The sequence below is a fragment of the Ammodytes marinus genome (genome assembly GCF_949987685.1).
Source record: "Ammodytes marinus genome assembly, chromosome: 6".
NCBI classification, from domain to species: Eukaryota; Metazoa; Chordata; class Actinopteri; order Uranoscopiformes; family Ammodytidae; genus Ammodytes; species Ammodytes marinus.
This window is the reverse complement of record NC_137235.1, coordinates 30,843,079-30,864,369: the sequence shown is the minus strand read 5'-3', so window position 1 is coordinate 30,864,369 and position 21,291 is coordinate 30,843,079. Positions and strand designations below refer to the sequence as shown.

Below are 21,291 nucleotides of genomic sequence, written 5' to 3'. Positions count from 1 at the left end.
CACACACACACACACACACACACACGCAGGCACACACACACACACACACACACACACACACACACACACCAAACACTCTCTCATTATTCATTTACTTTCCTCTTCTGACGGAGAATGAAAACGCTAGCTGGTCAAAAATAATATTTCAGCCCATCCTGTTTTTCTGTCTGCTCACCCAAGACAAACCTCCCATGCTGTGTGCTGCCAACGTTAACATAGAGAAACATTAGAAAACCCCTGATCTGGTTCCCTATCAACACTACATGAGACCTAGAGGCAGCTGCACTGTAGCATGCCATCAAACATTGAAGTCTGAGCAAACAAAACAAGGAAAGCCAGATAAAGACTCTTTTACTCTTTGATTCAATACGGTTTGAAAAATGGCAAATGATCTAAAGAGGGAATTTATAGCATGAATTTCATCCAACCTGCTAACTTTCTTAACCCATGTTTGAATAAAGTGAAAACAATGTGAGCTATATTTCCTCTGATGCATTTGAAGCTGGGTTTTTTTCTGTTTTTTGATTAAAAAAAGCTGATTTTAATATGTTTTTTATATTATATTAATTCAATAAATAATAATGAACACTTGAGCTTGAAAGTTCATTACTGTTGTACACGGCCAACTGTTATCAAATGTTCAAAATAACATAGATAGCTCACATAACAACTGAACAATCTACATGGGAACTTATAGTCAACACTGTAAGCTGGTGAAGACCACAGAAACGTGTCTGAAAGCTCTGAGGAATGTCCAGTAAAAAGGATTCTCTGTTGACCAAAACAAACTTTTCACGCTGTCGGTGACGTCACTTTTCATGGTGATTGACGGCGGGTATCAGCGAATCCGGTGTCTGTCCGTGTTTTACACGAGCCAATGAGCGTCTAAAAACTCACTGTTTGCGGAAGTAGTGAGACTGTCAACCACGCAGCCAGTTGGGAACACACGTTTTGCTAAAATGTACACTTTAACCGACACTTAAATGTGCAAAACGTCTTTCGATAGGTGTCCCTTTGTTCAAGTGCAATCATTATACTTAGAGAACAGTTAAAAAAATAATATTTGAATTCACGTGTAAACCCGCGTGGCTCGTTCTAAACGTCGGTTACCTTGTAGCCATTTCTTCCATCCTATATTTAACTTGCTTCACCGAGGTCAGACGTCGGCTAGCGGGCTTTTCTGTAGCGGGTTGCCCTAGCAGAGGCACGGGGGGGGGGGCTCGGAGGCTGACATGAACCCAGCGAAGAGGCTCCGCACGGCAGGAGATGAAGCGGAGACAGCGGCAGTGACAGAGGAGGACGAGAGCAGAGCAGTGGACGTGGTGGGTGATTGACTGGCTCACGTTGATGTAACTCATAAGGACAACATACAGTAGAAGTGCTTTTTTGGTTCAGCCAGTTGAGACGGCTACTCTCAGTCAGGCTGCTGCATTTAAAGCTAAACTTCTCGGCTCGTTCAGATCCCCTCTCCCTTCCGATGGACATGAACTTTCCTGGATCCTTAGACAGAGGGGCAGGGAGGAAATTCGAGAGGTTGACATTATATATTCCAACATTACACCCAAAAGTGACATGGTGTGAACCCAAAACAACGTCCAACCAGTTTAACTGCTGTGCTATTGAGCCAATAAACTGAGTCTAGAAAAATAATTGGATAATAGAAGAAAAAAAAAAACTCCGGACTGACTGTGACCGCCTGTGTTTTTTGTTGAAATAATAGAAAATAATATAAAATGTGGTTGAAAGCATCCCTTTATTTATTGATAGTCATTCATAAAGAAACTAATATCTCTTTTTGAATATCTAAATATAATAATAGACTATCATTTACAGGATAGAATCCTTTTTACAATTGGGTGGCGTTTCGTGTTAAGTTCATTCTTTCCTTCCAATGAATGGAAAAAATGACATGATAAAGTTTTTTAATGGCTTAATATAGGACTAATCTATGAGTAGAGAGTTAGGGTAGGAATCCACCATTACAATATTACAATATTTTGTTTGTGTTTGAATCGTAATTGGGTTCTGAAATAGTTAATCACATACTGTATTCATTCAACTTGATGATTTTTCTGTGCACCTAAATGTTAAAAATCTGTCACGAGTCAATTTAAAAAAGTGTGACTACTACATCAGTTTCACTTACTGTGCTTTCCATTTGGACCCCCTGTTTATATGATCCCTGATAATGTCTTCATTAGGCTGGGCATTGACCATGACATCCCTGTGTGTGTGTGTGTGTGTGTGTGTGTGTGTGTGTGTGTGTGTGTGTGTGTGTGTGTGTGTGTGTGTGTGTGTGTGTGTGTGTGTGTGTGTGTGTGTGTGTGTGTGTGTGTGTGTGTTTTGTGTGCTCAGAGTATTGTCATGCCAATGTACAACGCGTCCTGTTGGCTGGATGAATGCCTGCAGGCCATAGTCCAACAAGACTTCCCCGGAACCATGGAGCTCTCCGTCTTTGACGACGCAAGCACTGTAAGTTTTGTTAAGTGGCATCTTTTTTCTTTTTTACGTGCCATTAGTGTTGGAATAGTTCAAAGATCCTATTGTGTGTGTGTGTGTGTGTGTGTGTGTGTGTGTGTGCGCGCGTATGTGCACGTGCTTCCATGCTGCGTGTGCATGTGTCTTTCAGGATGATTCCAGGACAGTGGTGGAGGGATGGAGGGAGCGGCTGGTAGTGAGGGGCGTCTCCTTAGTGCTCTCCGGCCACAGCTCTGAGCGACCCAGAGGAGGTCAGTACTTGATCAGCTATACATTCCCACTCCTGTTTGGATTGTGATCCCACATAAGACCAAAACAAATAAAAATGTTTCGATCAGTCAGTTTATCATTTTTGCAGGGAAAACAATGTCCTTCCGTCAGTCTGCCCCAGGGCAGCTGTGGCTACTCTCGTAGTTTACCACCTCCGGTATGACTGTGTGTGAACGAATTGAACCTGGAACCCTGTAAAGCGCTTTGAGTCACAGAGAAATAAAGCGCTATATAAATCCAATCAATTATTATTATTATTAGAATCTTTTTAGAAATGCCTGTAGTTTGAGCATAAAGGTTCCTCTAGATGTCACATTAAAGGAGGTTGTGCATTTGCTGTCAGGCCTGACCAACATATTGATATCCATTGGCTTTCTTTAAGTCTCTACAACAACAACAACAACAAAATGTATTGACTTGCATTTTCTGCATTTATTGGCTCTTCTGGATGTTAACCTATTGTTGTTCTTCCTTTTTGTTCTGCCCTTTCTACATTTGTTTTGGAATGTGCAATGCAGATGAAGTTTATTTCTTTAATCACAAGTGCAGGTGTACTTCCTAGTTCAGTAGTTTTGTTTTATGTTCCATTGATCAATCAGGGATAAAAGATAATGATAATCACCCATCAGCATCGTGTGCGTATGGCTGCCTACACCTTGCACAGTGTTTCTGTTATTTGTAATGCTGTCACATGTTTACCAGTGGAATATGAGCAGGTTACTGCCACATGGCCAATGGAAAACGTTTGCACGCACAGGCATAAACAAATGTCAGAATGTACAGTACACACACACACATACACACACACACACACACATACATACAGTACATATAAACATATAAACATCCACTGTTCTTTTGTGTTTCAGTTGGATATGCAAAGAATAAGGCACTATCACAAAGTCGTGGACAATTCTTGTGCTTTCAGGATGCGGTAAGTGTGTGTGTGTGTGTGTGTGTGTGTGTGTGTGTGTGTGTGTGTGTGTGTGTGTGTGTGTGTGTGTGTGTGTGTGTGTGTGTGTGTGTGTGTGTGCGTGCGTGCGTGCGTGCGTGCGTGCGTGCGTGCGTGCGTGCGTGCGTGCGTGCGTGCGTGCGTGCGTGCGTGCGTGCGTGCGTGCGTGCGTGCGTGCGTGCGTGCGTGTGTCTCCCAGATGTCTTTCATAACACATACAGTAGTGAGATGAAACTAATTAGATCATACTCATTTGTCCAAATATGCGGGCCCTACCAAGTCCAATTCACACACAGACCTCAGCGCCTTTTTGACGGCATGTCATAACTCCTCACCAATGAGCTTGGAGCAGTGTTTGACATACAGTATATGATATGTGTGTTTTCTGTGTGTGTGTGTTCATAAACCTGAACATTTGAACCCTTTCTTAGTATTTTGATGGTTGAATTTTCCAAACTACACATCAAAAACTCATACATTTAAATCTATGATATTATATTTAAATTTTTTTTTTTTTTACATATCATTAGCCTATAGCATAATTGCCTAAGTCATATTTTAAGGGTTATAGAGTGGGGTAGAGTAGATGTAGAATAGAGTAGATGTAGAGTAAAAGTAGAGTAGAGTAAATATGATTTAGGAAATGATGCTATGAGGCTAACGATACACTACATGTGTTGAAGTGATCTTTTCCTGTGCTCCAGGATGATGTTATGTTGCCTCAAAGAGTTGGTCTGCAGTATGAGGCCGCTCTCCTCCACCCAGACTCTGTAAGTTCTCCCCTCAACTATTTGCTTACTCACTTCCTTCTCTCCCTGCTACACTCTGCCTTCACCCTTCTTATTTTCTACTCACTCCTCTCCCTCCCCCCTCCCCTCTTGCTCTCTCTCTGTCTCTCTCTGTCTCTCTCTGTCTCTCTCTCTCTCTCTCTTTCTTTCTCTCGCTAACCATCTGACCGATCCTTCCCTCAAAATCCAAAATATTCATATGGTTTGTGTCAGTGTGCGTGACTGTGTATGTGTGTGTGTGTGTGCGTGTGTGTGTGTGTGTGAGTGAGTGCATGCGTGTGAGTGAGTGCGTGTGTGTGTGTATTTGTGTGCGTGTGTGCACGTGCGTGTAATTGTACTTCCATGGAGTTGGCATGCAGAACAGCGGGAGTATCCGGTGTTGATGCTTTGTGCGGCCTGCCGGGTCAGAGGTTAGAGGTCTTGTGTGTGAGGGAAGTGAGGGAGACAGCATGGAGACAGCAGGCTTGCTGCCCTGCACAAACAACCTGCCTCTCTCTCTGTTATGGCAGTCATATTTTATGGTTCTGGATAATAACGTGGTCTCCTGTTTTGTTTTTCAGTTCGGTATAGACTCTCCCTTCTTTATTCAATAAATGAGTTTCCAGAGCCAAGTGTAAAGAAAGATACGCAAATGAAAGAAAAGCTTTAGATAGAAAATATTTGACATCTTTGCTTGAAAATGATTACAATTATCTATCATCAAAATAGTTTTAATTTAAATTCAAATCAACTGATGTATTGACTCGTTTAAGCTTCTTCCAACCTTTTTTTTTAAATTTTCAACAAAAATGTGTGTAGGTCTGGAGTGACTGTTTGTCTGTATAAGCTTAAATGTACTTTTATTCTGAAGGCTTAAAGAGAAAATCAGTCATAAGTGTTTAACGATAACCTATGTAGCTTACTTGTTACTTCATGGCAGCGCTTTTTCCACAATCGTTGCAAATGTTTTTTTAATGGTTCATGACAGTAAAATATGTGTGTGCCCGTATGTGTCTGTGTGATTCCATGACAGTTGATTGGCTGTCAAGTTCAGAGGGTTCCAGAGGGTTCTACTGAGCGCTACACTCGCTGGATCAACACTATCTCTCAGGAGCAGCTCATCACACAGGTAGTTACACACAGTATGGTGCAATGCGTGGGCCTGGGCACACATACTACGTCTGTGATTGTGGGTTTGTGTGTGTGTGTTTGTGTGTGTGTGTGTGTGTGTGTTTTTCAACTATTTTTGTGAGAATCTATTTGACTTTTAGACCTTAAGAGTGAGGACATTTTTGGAAAGAGGAGGACATTTTGTCTGGTTCTCACTTCGGGACAAGTCTTTAATGGCAGTGTAAGTGTTAACACTAGGTTTTAAGGTTCAGATATGAATAAGGTTTAGGTTAGGGTTAGTGTAAGGATTGGGGTTAGGCATTTAGTTTGGCTGGTCAGGGTTAGGGGCTAGGCAATGCATTATGTCATTGGATGTCCTTACAAGTATAGCCATACAAACATGTGTGTGAATGTGTGAGGGTCATGTGCCAGGCAGCAGTCAGGTCAGACAGAAACAGGATACCTACCTGCCGTCTGCAGTTTCCACGGAAATGTGTGAGTGGACTAGATAGAGGACGCAGCATCAGCCCCGGCCTCTCTGTCCACATCAGTCCCTCCAGAGGAAGAGGGTCACACTGCCAGCTGCCTGCTGAGGGCCATGCGTAGGGGAAACTGTTGGCTGAGGAAAAGTTCATTTTACAGACAAAAAAAGTAGTGGCAGCTTATAGACTGTACCACTGCAGTAGACAGTTGTACAGTGCCTTGCAAAAGTATTCATACCCCTTGACATTTTCAACATTTAGTCGCGTTATAACCACACGCATACATTTATTTTATTGGGATTTTATGTGATAGACCAACACAAAGTGGTGCATAATTGTGAAGTGGAATGAAAATGAAACATGGTTTTAAATTTTTTTTATAAATAAAAAACTGAAAAGTGTAGCGTGCAAAAGTATTCAGCCCTCCTGAGTCAATGCTTTGTAGAACCACCTATCGCTGCAATTACAGCTGCAAATCTATTTGGGGTATGTCTCTACCAGCTTTGCACATCTACAGACTGACATTTTTGCCCATTCTTCTTTGCAAAATAGCTTGAGCTTCAGATTCAGCATCAGATTGGATGGAGAGTGTCTGTCAACAGCAATTTTCAAGTCTTTCCAGAGATTCTCAATTGTATTGAGGTCTGGACTTTGACTGGACCATTCTAACACATGACTATGCTTTGATCTAAACCATTCCATAGTATATCTGGCTGTATTTTTAGGCTAGTTGTCCCTCTGGAAGGTGAACCTCCACCCCAGTCTCAAGTCTTTTGCAGACTCTAACAGGTTTTCTGTCCTGTATTTGGCTCCATCCATCTTCCCATCAACTCTAACCAGCTTCCCTCTTCCCTGCTGAAGAAAAGCATCACCACAGCATGATGCTGCCACTACCATGTTTCACGGTAGGGATGGTGTTTTCAGGGTGATGTGCAGTGTGAGTTTCCGCCACACATTGCATTTTGCATTCAGGCCAAAAACTTCAAGTTTGGTCTCATCTGAATATGCTGTGTCCCCCGCATGGCTTGTGGCAAGTGTTGGAGGAAGGTGCTCTGGTCAGATGAGACCAAAATTGAAGTTTTTGGCCTTAACGCAAAAAACTAACAATGCACATCACCCTGAACACACCATCCCCACCGTGAAACATGGTGGTGGCAGCATCATGCTGTAGGGGTCCTGTTCTTCAGCACAGGGAAGCTGGTTAGAGTTGATGGGAAGATGGATGGAGCCAAATACATACTTGCAGCTGTTATTGCAGCGATAGGTGGATCTACAACGTGTTGACTCAGGGGGGCTGAATACTTCTGCACGCCACGCTTTTCGTTTTTTTATTTAAAAAAAAATGTAAAACTATATTTCATTTTCATTCCACTTCAGAATGATGCAGCACTGTGTGTTGGTCTATCACATTAAATCCCAATAAAATACATTTACGTGTGGTTTTAATGTGACCAAATGTGGAAAATTCCAAGGGGTATGAATACTTTTGCAAGCCACTGTATATACAGTGCTTATTATACTGGGCCGATGTGTGAAAGTTCCCAGATATTAACCTGACAACAGTGTATGATGGGCCCCAAACAGAAAAATGGCTGAATGAATACCTGTCTGCTTCCATCCAGGGTCCTTCTACATGCACTTTAAAACTGAGGAATACATCAGGGGTCACCATGATTGAATGTTGCAGACAAAGGCCTTTTTCACAGCACACATCTTGACTTATAGGAAAAGCACCGGTGTAACTGATAACATTTTCAATGTCTTGCATCAGTTCTATTCTAGTGTCACAGTAAGCCGGGACAATTTGAGTTAGCCCAGCATACAGTGGTACTAAGATCCAGAAATTGAAGTAGCTAAATGGAATTCAGCCATCTTAATTTTTTGCTTTTAACACCCATGCTTTTCTTACTGTAACATGTTTAAAATGTCTTCAGTTTAAAAGGCCTGTATTAAAATGTGCAGTTCCTCTGTGGCTGCAAGATTGTAGCTGTAAAAATGCCATGCCTTTTGTGACTGGGAAAACCTCCAAAAGATCTGTACATATAAATCACCATAATTGACCCACTGTTAGTCCAAATGTGACAAATCTGCTTCACGTCAATGACAGGGTTCAGAGGCGGACCTACACAAATTTGGGCAAAAATGCTCACAAGTCAATCAAAAGAATGCTTTATAAATGGCTACTCAGTCTAGTAATTGCCCAGCTGGCAGAATATGACCCGGCACAAGCATACAAAGCTGATAGCACTGTCCCTACTTTAGCACATTGGCATAGTTCTGGCTTGCTAACATGGTAGTAATACGCAGTTATTCTACTGAAGTAACACAATCCATTTGGCAAGTCTCATGGCAAAAAGGTTTGGACATTCGCAAACCAGAAAAACTTAGATATAAGCTTCCCAAAGGTGAAGATCTTTACATACCACTTATACAGCTAATGTGTTTTCTATCAGCATATTAAGTAGTCACATTAATCATTTAAATGAAAAGCCAGCCAAGCATGGACAACTGAAACCATTTGCAATGTTTCTATTTATGTAGAGATGGAGGTCAACTGTTTTTCTGCCTGAACAAAACACACTGTCACCAAGGATACAAGACAACCTGGGCCCATTCTGTCCTTAACACACACACACACACACACACACACACACACACACACACACACACACACACACACACACACACACACTCACACAGTCTGCATAACTCCTTAGCAGAAATTCCTGGATATTCATGTGATATTAAGTTTCATGGGGCATGAGAATGAGATCATGTGATTCCACAGGCTTGCAGAGAGAGAGCAGCTCCTTTTCCTTCCCTTTTTCTTGCTTCACTCTATCTGCCTTTAACTTTCAGTTTCTGGGAAAAGGAACAGAATGTAAGTGAGTCAAAGCGTAGCTTCACGCAGGGTGGTGCTGCCTTAACGTGATCCAGAGCCGGACCCTGAGTGTTCATCTGTGGGACATTAGATACGGTTATCCCCAAAACCTCCCCTTCCCCACTGACTTCTCACGTCCACGCCGACTCCCTCTTTCTCCCTCTTTCTCCCTCTTCTCTCTTCTCTCTCTTGCTTGTCCCCCTGGTTTCCCAGAACTCATTCTTATTCCACTTATTCATGCTTTTGGCCACAGCTCGCATCTGCAAAATGTTGCAATATTAAAACAGAAGGGAGAGGAGTTGTACGTAGGTGGAAGCACACCCACACACACACACAAAAACACACACAGACACACAAACAATCACAACTAACTGTCACACACACACACACACACACACACACACACACACACAAACACACACACACAAACACACACACACACACACACACACACACACACACACACACACAATTACTAGATTCTGTCCAGCTGTTCAACTGGCTGAATCCAGATGTTTCTCACAATGTTCTTCATCTGTGATGCGGTGTAGTTATGCAGTAGCATCCCACTTCACACGCACACACACATGCACATGCACACACGCACGTACAGCCATTACATGAATCACTGTAACATAGTTGGACAAAGAAATAGGTCAACCTGGAATGACCCTGGGAAACAGAAGTGCACAAAACACACACACGCACGCACGCACGCACACACACACACACACACACACACACACACACACACAAACTTAAAGGAATGTAGGTACAAGAAGGGTTGGTTGGTCAGGAGAGAGAGAGGGGTGGGCTGAGTTAGGGGTAAAAAGAGAAAGGAATATAGAGGCTGAAATGCGGTCCTGGTGTATCAAAGAGTCCGTGGTTAAAAGGAGAAGCAGAGGCCAAAACAAACACATTAGTCAAAGATCACGTGCCGTGTGGATGGAAGTGCGTATCCTTCCCCTGCACGCTTCAGGAAGCGCACACTTCTCTGTGAGCGAGCGCATGTGGCTGCACTCTAACCTGTTTTGTTTTTCAGTCTTCCAAGTCCTAGTTCAGGTTGGAGCTGAACTGGATTTTCTAACCGCAACAAGCAGAGAGGCTTCATTTTTTTTTTTTCTTAAACCTTTATTTATACAGGTATATCCCATTGAGACCGAAGACTCTTTTGCAAGGGAGACCTGTTTTCCTTTCTCATGTTACCATTCACACACACATTCATACACCGATAGCAGGCTAACTATCGACATTCACACGAGGCAAGGTGGGTGAAGCGTCTTGCCCAAGGACACAACAACTATGACACAGGTGGCAGGGCGGGGATCGAACCTCCAACCCTTTAATCATCGGCCAACCCGCTCTACCAACTGAGCCACAGTCGCCCCAAGATTTTAAAGTGAATCTTGAATTAAAGTCTGATAAACTCTTGAGGGAATGATTTGAATCACATTTCTTGCAGGATTTGTTTGGCAGAAGCCATAATGTAGGGCCTGCCAGTATGTAGTGGCCCAACAAACACATACTTCTAGGTTTATTTTTTTTAGTTGTGTTGTGTGTAGGTGCGATTTCGTACCTCTCTGGTTCTTCCCTCACTCGACATACACAATTTGTTTTAAAGAATGGCAAGATGCATACACACATGTACACATAACCTAAAGTAAGCATCTCCCATGTTGCATCTCAACAAATTTGTCTTTGGACAAAAAAAATCAATATTGTGTCCATCCACAGTTACCAGTACACACGTCACAGTATTATATGACTTCAGATTGTATATGTCCAAATAATGTTGTGTGTTGTAGTCTGAACTCTGCTTGTGTCTCAGGTGTACACGTCTCATGGGCCCACAGTCATCATGCCTACCTGGTTCTGCTCAAGGGACTGCTTCCTGAAGGTCGGACTGTTTGACGAGGGAGGCAAGGTAAATGGTAAATGGACTTGACTTATCTAGCTCTTTTTTCTCAGCCCCAAAGCGCTTTATAATTCTTACCACATTCACCCATTCATACACCGATGGCAGTAGCTGCCATGCTGCCAAGGCGCTCTCTGAACCATCGGGAGCAATTTGGGGTTCAGTGTCTTGTCTAGGGACACTTCGACATGTGGCGGGTAGGCGGGGGATCGAACCGCCGACCCTGCACTCCAGAGGACGATCTCTCTACCCACTGCGCCGCTGCCGACCCGCAGTCAGCCCCTCACTTTTCCCTCGTGCATCCCTTTCCTTTGCACTCTCAATAGTGCACGTTGCAAGCATCAATCCGCAAGCATCTCAAACATTAGCCTGGATCCATTGCCTACACATCATTCCATTTGCTGAACGATTCAAAAAAGTCTGTGTTCACTGCCAGTTGTTTCCAGCATGGTGGAGGGTTTGTTTGTCATATGAGGCCCACTGTTAGACCCAGTACAAGACGCTCACATCAGATGATGAGAGTGGGGCACCATCCTGTGAACGTGTTCATCTAGTTACTCAATATCAAGTGTGTGTGTGAAAGAGAGACAGAGAGGAGAGAGGGAGTGGGGGAAAGGGGTTAAGAGGAAGAGGAAGGAGACATCTAAGTGTAAGAGTAAAGGTGTGTGTGCGTTAGAGTACTGTGTGTCCGTGCTAAAAATAAAAGGGTTAATACACAGCTTATGTTCTGTAAACAGAGGGGATGTAAACAAAGGGGGCCCACCGTAGCGAGCAACATGCCTGTTTACAGAGCCTAGGCTGTGTATTAACATCCCCAAAAAATTCAACGCACCCACAGTACGGACAGGTACCAGATGCTGAGGAGATATTCACTGATTTTGAGGAAAAAAATATTTTCTCCAGAATCACTGAACCCCACCTTTACTTTACTTTATCGACTAACAGAAATAATAACCCTGAAAAGAGAACTCACAGTTTGGTGGATTATTTGGTCTTATAAAACGGGTCGCTTAAATCCAGCGATCTGATTGGTTCCTAACTGTTGTATAATGAGCGTATACATAACCGCGTTCCAATCAGTTTGCAAAGAGAGGTACATATCACTTCGCGACTGAGGAAGTAACGCCGGTAGTTTGTATACAAATGGATATATGCAAAACGGAGGCTCACTCTTCTGCCTGATCTTTCCTGAGCTTCGTTAGTTCCTAGAATTTTTAAATATATCAGTGATTCTTGAGAAGTGGGACAAAACAGGGTGCAATGTTGAAAAAATACAAACCCTATGTTTAGGCAAATTAAATTACATGTGTGTATCCAACATATACTAAGCTACTGAGCTAAGCTTTGACACAACCTCCCAACTTTTGTCCTTTTTATCAAAATGGACTTTTTACCTTGCTTCTCCTTTTTAACATGGGCTTTTTAGCTTGCCATTCCTTATTTTGTGTCAACTCCGTCAGACACCAAAAAACACAAATAAATGTTCCCTCATGTTATGCTAGACCCATGAGATGTATAGTGATCACAAATATTCACCAAAACTGATAGAGCCACAATAAAAATATTTTCAAAATGTTTATGAATATACATGTTTTTGATATCTGACGGTGTTGACATATTCAACGTTTCTTAAACATAACAAATAGAGTTTTTCTAGTAGCAGGATTTTCTGTTGATGATAGGTGTTAGTATGAACTACTTCAGGATTCAGGAAAATAAAATGATCGAAACATTTCATATAACTTCTTCAGAAATTGTAAGTCGGTGTTGACGTATCATGGTTGTGACGCAGGACTTTCAAGATTTGTGATGTAAAATATTCTAAAACTACAACACTAATCAGAGCCTGTCTGACTCTAATGTACTCTGCATAGATAGCTTGTGACAATAGGTCCTTCACGGAGACAGTTGCCCCTCATATTGCCTGATTTTATTACATTTTAATGAAATGTCTGACGGTGGTGACAAAAAGTGTCTCCCCCCACTTAGAAACCTTATAAAACATGAATGTTTTGTAGAAAAACATTTTTTATTGATATGAGAGATTATTTAGTGTTGCCTTTGATGAGAAAAGCTCTTTTTAATCATTAAAGTACATTTTTAATAGGTTTTATTGCATATGAAAGATTGACACCCTCTCTGTGGACACACTGTTTTTGACGTCATGAGAAGATAACAAGTGTCATAAATTTGACATACTAATAATAAAATTAAATTTAAGGGGATAATTGTGCTCCAGACATTCTATTCTTAATCCCTAATAACATCTACAATTTTAAATATTTTTATTTTTTAAAGATAACAGCAGTTACATTTTGTCCCAGTTCTCAAGAATATCACTGCTATGTTACAGTTATGAACAGTCACCTACAACATTTATTTAATATTTAAAAATCTTTGTTTCCCCCTCTCCAGGGAGTCCCAGAGGACTTACTCTTCTTCTACCAGAGTATTCGTCAAGCAGGGGGCGTGGCCAGAGTCGACCAGTGTCTGCTGGTGTACCGTTACCATGAGAAGGCCACCACACACTCTGTGAAAGAGTCAGTCTCTCTCGGCTACACACACACACACACACACACACACACACACACACACACACACACACACACACACACACACACACACACACACACACACACACACACACATAAACTTACTTGGACACAGTGTTGATCCTCCACCTACTCACAGCTGCCCACTGGCATCTCAGATTTTCTCAGGGCTCGACGCTCACACACTAATATGCGCGCACACAGAAGCGCCTTTTCGGAATCCTGAGAATTCCCGAATATGTTTTTTTGAATTCCACACACTTTCCCAAGTGCATGAATCAGACATCTACCAGTTTTCATCTGTCTGTGGAATGTTCTGCATTCATCAGACACAGACGGGAGGGAATCGGATCTTGTCGTGAACCATGTTTGAGATGGAGTGTGAGTGTGAGTGTGAGTGTGAGTGTGAGTGTGTGTGTGTGTGCGTGTGTCTGTGTGTGCTGTTGCCCGTGCTTCAGCAAGGTCATGTACTATCTACAGGTGTTTGTGTGTGTGTGTGTGTGTGTGTGTCGTAAAATATGTAGCACACTAAAGGAGAAGGTTTTTCCCTGCCTTCCCTCCCTTTCATCCTCTCTTTCCTGTTATCCTCCTCCCTTCCTCCCTTCCTCCCTTCCTCCCCTCCTCCCTTCCTCCCTTCCTTCCTCCCTCCATGCTTGTATATCTGCCCGTGTTGACGCACTCCTTCGCCCGATCTTCCTCCTCTCTGTCTTCATCTATCATCCGTCTATTTTCGGAGGCCTATTTCAAGCTTGCCTTGCCTACTTTCCACTCTTCCCCCACTTCTTGTCGCCCCTCACCATCCACAGCCTGCCTACTTCCTCTATTTAGTAAAATGAAACCATCATCTTCCTGCTGTCTGTCACACACACACACACACACACACACACACACACACACACACGCATGGAATTGTAGAGTCTATGTCGGCGAGGTGAGAAGTGCTTCTTTAAAAAGTTAAGATGGGGCCAAAGAGAAACTGAGAGGAGTTGGGCTTTTTCTTTGTTTAGAAATGTGAGTGTGCGCACTGTGAATGTGAGTGTTTACCAGAAGTGCCTGAGAGGGTGTTAGCCTTTGATGTGCAGGGTATTAGGGGAATGAAGGCTTCAGCGTGTGTATATAGATACAGTTTAGAGTAAATCTCTGCCATCTTTCTGCCAAGTCCTGTGTGGAGAATGTACAGGAAAGTAATGTGTGGACCACCCGCGCTCCAGCATGGTGGAGGGTTTGTTTGTCATATGAGGCCCACTGTTAGACCCAGCAAGACGCTCACATCAGAGGATGAGAGTGGGGCTCCATCCTGTGAACGTGTTCATCTAGTTACTCATCAAGTGTGTGTGTGAAAGAGAGGAGAGAGGAGAGAGGAGAGAGGGAGTGGGGGAAAGGGGTTAAGAGTAAGAGGAAGGAGACATCTAAGTGTAAGAGTAAAGGTGTGTGTGTGTGTGTGTGTGTGTGTGTGTGTGTGTGTGTGTGTGTGTGTGTGTGTGTGTGTGTGTGTGTGTGTGTGTGTGTGTGTGTGTGTGTGTGTGTGTGTGTGTGTGTGTGTGTGTGTGTGTGTGTGTGTGTGTGTGTGTGTGTGTGTGTGTGTGTGTGCGTGTGTGTGTGTGTGTGTGTGTGTGTGCGTCTGTGTACGTAAAACCCTCTGAACATCATGTCACCCATGTTCCCTGTTTCTCTCTTCTGAGAGAAACAATGGCCTGACCTTTGAGAGGAACACCCAAAAGTGTAATGACCTGTCATCCTTTAAAAGACAGTTTCATATTTTGGGGTATTTGCTGTAAATGTTTCCCTGCCAATAGTTAGATGAGAGTATGGATGGATCCCTGGTGCATCTCTCTCTACACAGTACATCACTGTAGTGTTGTCATCAAGAGCCTGTTGCCAGTCAACCAGCGGAGACTCCAGGAAGTCACTGCTCCGTGCCAAAAAACCAACCCTGCACATAACCCCCATAACACCACAACTAGTTTTTTTTTACACTTCTGTGTTTGTGAGCTTAAGAGATGCTGCTAGCTGGATTCTGGTGATTGATTTATATTTTTGACAGAGGTAGGATAGTTTCTCTCTCTCTGTTTCCAGTCTATTTGTATATACTGTATACCTCCATGCAGTATGTGTCCATCCCTTTTAAAAAGCTAACAAGGATCTAGGAATGAGTTCATGTTGTTCTGCGCTTTATGTAGGAGATCCACTGTCCTCATTCTACATTTTCTTTCACACTAAATGAAACAATCTCCATCGTCAGAGGCAGCAGCTCTGATCTAAGGCTTGTGTGATGGAAGTTCTTTCAAGGTTGGAGGTCAACTCAGGTGGAAGAATATTTCACGAGACTTGGATGAACTATGAAGCGATATTTATTACAGGCTTGGCCAAGGAGAACCAGACTGCAACTCTCATGACTTGCACTTCAATTCTAACAGACACATCCTGAGAGCTGTGTATTAACCTCGTGCTATCTCTAACACCTCCCCGGCTCGGGCACCAAGCGTACCAATGTTTTGGTTCAGAGCTGAACACAGTGAACCATAACATTCTGGAGTAGAAGGAGATGAGACTTTATCTATACAACTGACCTAAGTGTCTCCTAACAGGCTCCAAGGCTGACCTCGAGTCTGAGAGACAGACACACAAGATAGGCTTAAATGCACGATTAATCTTTACCATTTATATTGCAACTACAGACCAAACATTCCCTCACAGCTTGCACCTGCTCCTGTGTCCATCCTCTGCTCCTCTACTTGTCTCCTCTGTTCCCAGGGAAACCATTTGGAAGCTGCGTGTGGACTTCCTGCAGGAGAGAGTTCTCAGCCAATGGGAGAGCTTCACCATATGGAATGCTGGGAAACAGGGCCGGAAGCTGTATCGATGCCTCAGCGCCACCAATCAGAAGAAGGTATGCTACCGGATGTGAAGGCGCTAGCCAAATATTAATCGTCAACTGTTTTCCACCTGTTATTGGATGGAATTGGTGGCAAAAGACTTGGTGTGCTTTATGAGTGTGTGGCAGCTCTCATCTCCATCTCTGATTCATTTTCCAGGTAATGGCTTTCTGTGATGTCGACGAGAACAAGATCCAGAAAGGCTTTTACACGTATGAGGAATCCAAGGTGAGGTCAACCACCGTGGTTACAACAGGTTTAAAATGAATCAATGTTAACTGGGCCAGTGATGATAGCTTTAAAGTTATGCATCAAACACACGGCCATCCAACCACTTCATTCCAGGTAAATGGATTTCTATCAAGCCGTGAGCGACACTAATGTTTGGCTTGTGTGTGTGTCTCTTTCTGTCGTCCTCCCTGCAGCAAAGACCTAAGCCAAAGATCCCTGTAGTGCACTACAGAGAGGCCGCCGCCCCTTTCATTATCTGCGTGAAACTGGTGAGCAGAAAGCGTGTTTGTGTGTTGTACGTTCACTGACCGCCTGTCCCTCAGGTCTGTAATCTACGTTAACGACATAATGATCAAGGGCGTGTGCCCGGCACAGGACATCACACACACACACACACACACACACACACACACACACACACACACACACACACACACAGAAGGCGGTCCGGAAATGGGCAGAGACAGCATGTCTTTGATCACATGATGCTTGTGCAAACATCTGATGTTTTTGACATTGTTCAGTTTTGTACATGTTGTACTTCAAACCCCTGGCAATAAAAGCAAAGATATTGCTTAAACATTTCCTAAGATACTGATTCTCTCTTTTTCTTGGTTTGTTTTGTACATACATACATACATACATACATACATACATACATACACATACATATACAGACCTACAGCTGTTTTGACAGCCAAATGACTAATTACCTATTTACCACCTATCCAGACTCCCAACATCAAATCCAGGGTGACCCCACCTACGGGGGCTACAAATTGCTCAATTATGGGAATTGGGAGATGTAATCATAGTCAGAGGACAAGGAGACCTGGACTCAATCATTCTCTCTCTCTCTCTGTCTGTGACCCACACATACAGAGAGAGAGAGAGAGAGAGAGATGTTGAAGCAATCATAAACACCTGGATTCAATCACAGTTTTTTTATACCCAGATGTCAGATGTATATCTCTAATCAACAAACATACAATTCCAATTGAACCTTAGTACATTTCCCATGGTTAAACCCAGTGTACTGTTCCAGCCTGTTTAAAAACCTTTGACTTGGGTTCAGTAGAATCCACACGCACAACAGAGAACGAAAGACGAGAAAGCAACCTTGACAGAGAAAAGACAAGAGCAAATGGAAGAGCTAAAGTGCAAACGATTCTTGATATCTTCTTGTTTGCTCTGAGTGTGTTGGTGTAGATAAGATAGTCTGTATTGTCATTGTACAGTCACCTATACAACGGAATTGGGAGTGCCAACTGAAGGTGCATTATAAAAAAACAAACAAGCAATTTAAAGCTGGGGTGGAGGATTTGGGGAGAAAATGGCAGTTGGGATAGAGATTCTAATTCAAATACCTCAACCGCTCCACTTGTTCTCTTTGGTCCCTCCCCCTATGGTCCCTCCCTGACACGCTATACTGTACACCAACAACGTCAGTGCCAAAGTGAATGGACAGTCCCAACAGCCAATAAGAACAGAGAATCGGAGCCTCGTTCTGATTGGTCAAAGTGTACAGCTCATGTTAACTTTGACCAATCAGAAATCACATACCCCCAGCTTTAAGTTAAAAATATTAAGAAAAACAAGACACAGAAATAACAAGAAAAACATTTGGAAACAAGACAAGGACAGGCGATGTCATAATAAATCAATATAAAAGGAAAGCATATTGCACTTAGTAGAAATGGAGGTATATATGTGTGTATGTTTAATGTTTTATGAGTGTTAAGTGTCCTGATTGCCCAAGGTGTTCCTGTTGTTTCTCTCATCATGCCGTGCTTTTCATTTGCAGGACATGACGGGAGGAGTGCTGGAGGAAAACCTCAAGGGTTTACTGCTAAAGGAAGGAATAGATTACTATCATTTCAACTGACTACTACACAGTGATGGAGAGAGCACAGAACAGGCCAAGAGGAATACAGAGGACACACACATGCACAACCTGGGGCGCGATGTGAACACTCAGACAAGAGTCAATGACTTATCATGAATCATAATGTATGTGAAGTGTTGACTGATGGTTTTTATATGTGAGAGAAAGAATGTCAAAATGTTGGAAGTTCTCAATGTCTAACTTGGTCTTGCATATGCATATTTTCTCAAAATATCACTGTTCTTTTTTTCCATATCAGAGTAGCCATAAACTGACCTAGAGTTGAAAGAAAACATCCCTGCATTCCAATCCCAATACTTCCATAATATTTAGTATGCCAGAAAAAGATTTAGGATGTACCAATACATGCACGTCAATTGTAGTATGCTGAAAATACATAATTGCCCCACTAACTCCAATAGCATTTTGCAGTATTCGTCTTTATTCTTGACATTTCTCAACATAATGAAAATAAATCTTCCTTATCTGATTTTTTTCTCTCCTGTCTGTGGCCCTAAAACTCTTCTTTACACTTTAGTATGTAGTGTAGTAAAAAGAAAAAGTATGTGATTTGGAACGCAGGGATAGTCATATACTCTTCGGAAGACAGCTGTTTATCATGAAGGAGGCTATGATGATGATTACCAATGTTAAACGTTGGAGCAATAAAATGTTACTGTGTTTTCTAATCCTTTGTGGGCTGAGATTGGTCATTTTACCAACCTGTACACTCTCTTATTTGTGCTAAAGTTCTTGTGAGTGATCCGATTCGGCACGTCATCTCCGAAGGTTCAACTTACTGTATAAAAGGGGTGGGAGGGTTTTTATGACCAGAGTATAGTTTGCAGCGATTTCTTCACAGTGTTTCTCTCGTGCGAAAAAATTCAGATACACGCACACATCTGCTGCAAATGTACAAACATGGACACTGCACACATTTGTTTTTCTTTCCCTGGGTCTCTTATGAAATCGTAAAGAACAATAACCTCTTTAAGAGAGCACAGTTCTGATACATAAACACACACACACACACACACCAAAAGTTTATTTTACCTCACAGAGCGCAATGGACCTTTTTTTTTCGGCCCAAAGGTAAACAGACCTTTCCCCCAAGAAATCAACCCCCTCAGTGTTTCACTGGGTCGGCGATGCGGTCTGCATTACTGTCAATTTTGGCCGAGGGAGTTTGTAGGCAAGCAGCACGGTGGCAAAAGAAAACAGAAGCTGGGGGTCTTAAACTCTGGCCTAAGTTAAATATGTCCCCACCTTTGTTTGTTATCATCAACTGAGCATTCAGTGGCGTGACAGTGGTGTGTGACTGCACAGAGTCACTGTATAAGGTTTTCAGTTGACTGTGTTTGATGAATTGCAGGAATGTTTGGGCCTGAGTCAACCTGGGGGTTTTGAGGTGAGAGGCCCCCAGGCGTCTGCTATACCCACAATAAAGTGCTGTGTAGGGGCTGAGAAAACTATCACGTCCACCTAGCATTCAGTCTCCACCTAATAAGAGCCCCGCTTCCCTCTCTGTTATACACACAAACACTCACACAAGATGGTGTCCTCCTCAAGGGATTATTTGCAAGATAGGGCTGCAACTAATCACTATTTTCCATATGATTGTAATTTGAAGATGAGTGTCTTGATTCAATTTTTTCATTAGTTTGTAAATAAATAAATGCCCATATATATCTTCCTAAAAACCTAAGGTGATATTCAACTAACTCATTTTGTCTTAGAACCCAAATATATCCACTACACTTGGTATACTCTCTATGTAACAAAAAGAAAAAACATGATTTAAAAGTTTAAACTATAGGAAATAATTGCCATTGAAATTTCCTTTTCGTTCCACCATTTTTGGAATCATCTTGCCTGTGGCTATTGACATTTCAGTGAAAGTTTCAGCTTGACAGTTCTTCGTGGCCATTCAAAGTGTTTGCATTATATATTAGGTGCTTTTGGATGAATGTCCAACAAATGGACTCCATACATTTTTAGAATGGAAGAGACCATAGCGTTTTGTTTAAGTAAGGCCACGCTCTGTCTACATACATCCTGTCTCCTTTAGCCACTCTGCCCTCATGATAAAGCACTTGGTAGGTGATCAGCGCGAGCACTAATGGAGGAACTATGAAAGAGACTAAGAAAGAGGGTAAACAGAGCTTAATGCTGTGTTTACAATCCATCTCTTTGCAGACATGAGACCTGATAACACACACACACACACACACACACGCACACACACACAATGAATGACCCTGACCCCGGAGCCTGCTTGCTCTCACTGGTCAAATAAACCTGTGATGATGATGAAATGTGTGCACGCTCATACACACACATACACACACATGCCCACAGCTGCCTGTTCTCTGGCAGTGCAGCCGATAAGAGGCAAGAAGAGATAAGTGTCTGTGTGTTTGGGTGAGGAGAGCTCAAAGAGGTCAGACAACCCAAGGCTTTTTCATTCACCTGGAACTTTACCACATTCCTTTGTTTCAACATGTCTCACTTTGTAGGGGGGGGGGGGGTCACTGTGTCACAAGGAGAGACTGTCTTGCTGTGACCTGAAGTCCCTGGTTCACAAGCTCATTGACTAGCCTATGTTTTGTCAAAACTGAACAAAGACTGGAATTTTACTTTTGGTAACTGTTTCACCATATACCAAATAGATAGGTCATAGAAAAGTTTACTTATTTTAAATACCACATTTGAATGTCACAGAAAGAATGCAGAAGAGCTTATGCTTTATCAGGTGAGAGCTAGCTACTGTGCTAACTTATTCCAACTCTATAATCTGTTATCAAAAAAACATCCACTTTGAAGCCACACCTTGGTCATTCAGTTGGTTATCACACAACCAAATAAAGTTAAAGCTAAAATCCAGAGGCTCCT

General features: G+C 42.5%; 1 protein-coding gene across 1 annotated transcript; it reads left to right on the top strand.

The window, feature by feature from the left end:
• The first annotated feature begins 918 nt into the window (after positions 1-918).
• b3gntl1 (UDP-GlcNAc:betaGal beta-1,3-N-acetylglucosaminyltransferase-like 1) lies at positions 919-18,986 on the top strand. The gene is made up of 12 exons (XM_080028961.1): positions 919-1,322; positions 2,356-2,472; positions 2,630-2,729; positions 3,618-3,682; positions 4,405-4,470; positions 5,501-5,596; positions 10,769-10,864; positions 13,271-13,395; positions 16,162-16,297; positions 16,443-16,511; positions 16,709-16,783; positions 18,319-18,986. The coding sequence occupies exons 1-12, from the start codon at positions 1,233-1,235 to the stop codon at positions 18,397-18,399; spliced, it is 1,116 nt and encodes a 371-aa protein (XP_079885087.1). The 5' UTR covers positions 919-1,232; the 3' UTR covers positions 18,400-18,986.
• The last annotated feature ends 2,305 nt before the right edge of the window (positions 18,987-21,291 follow it).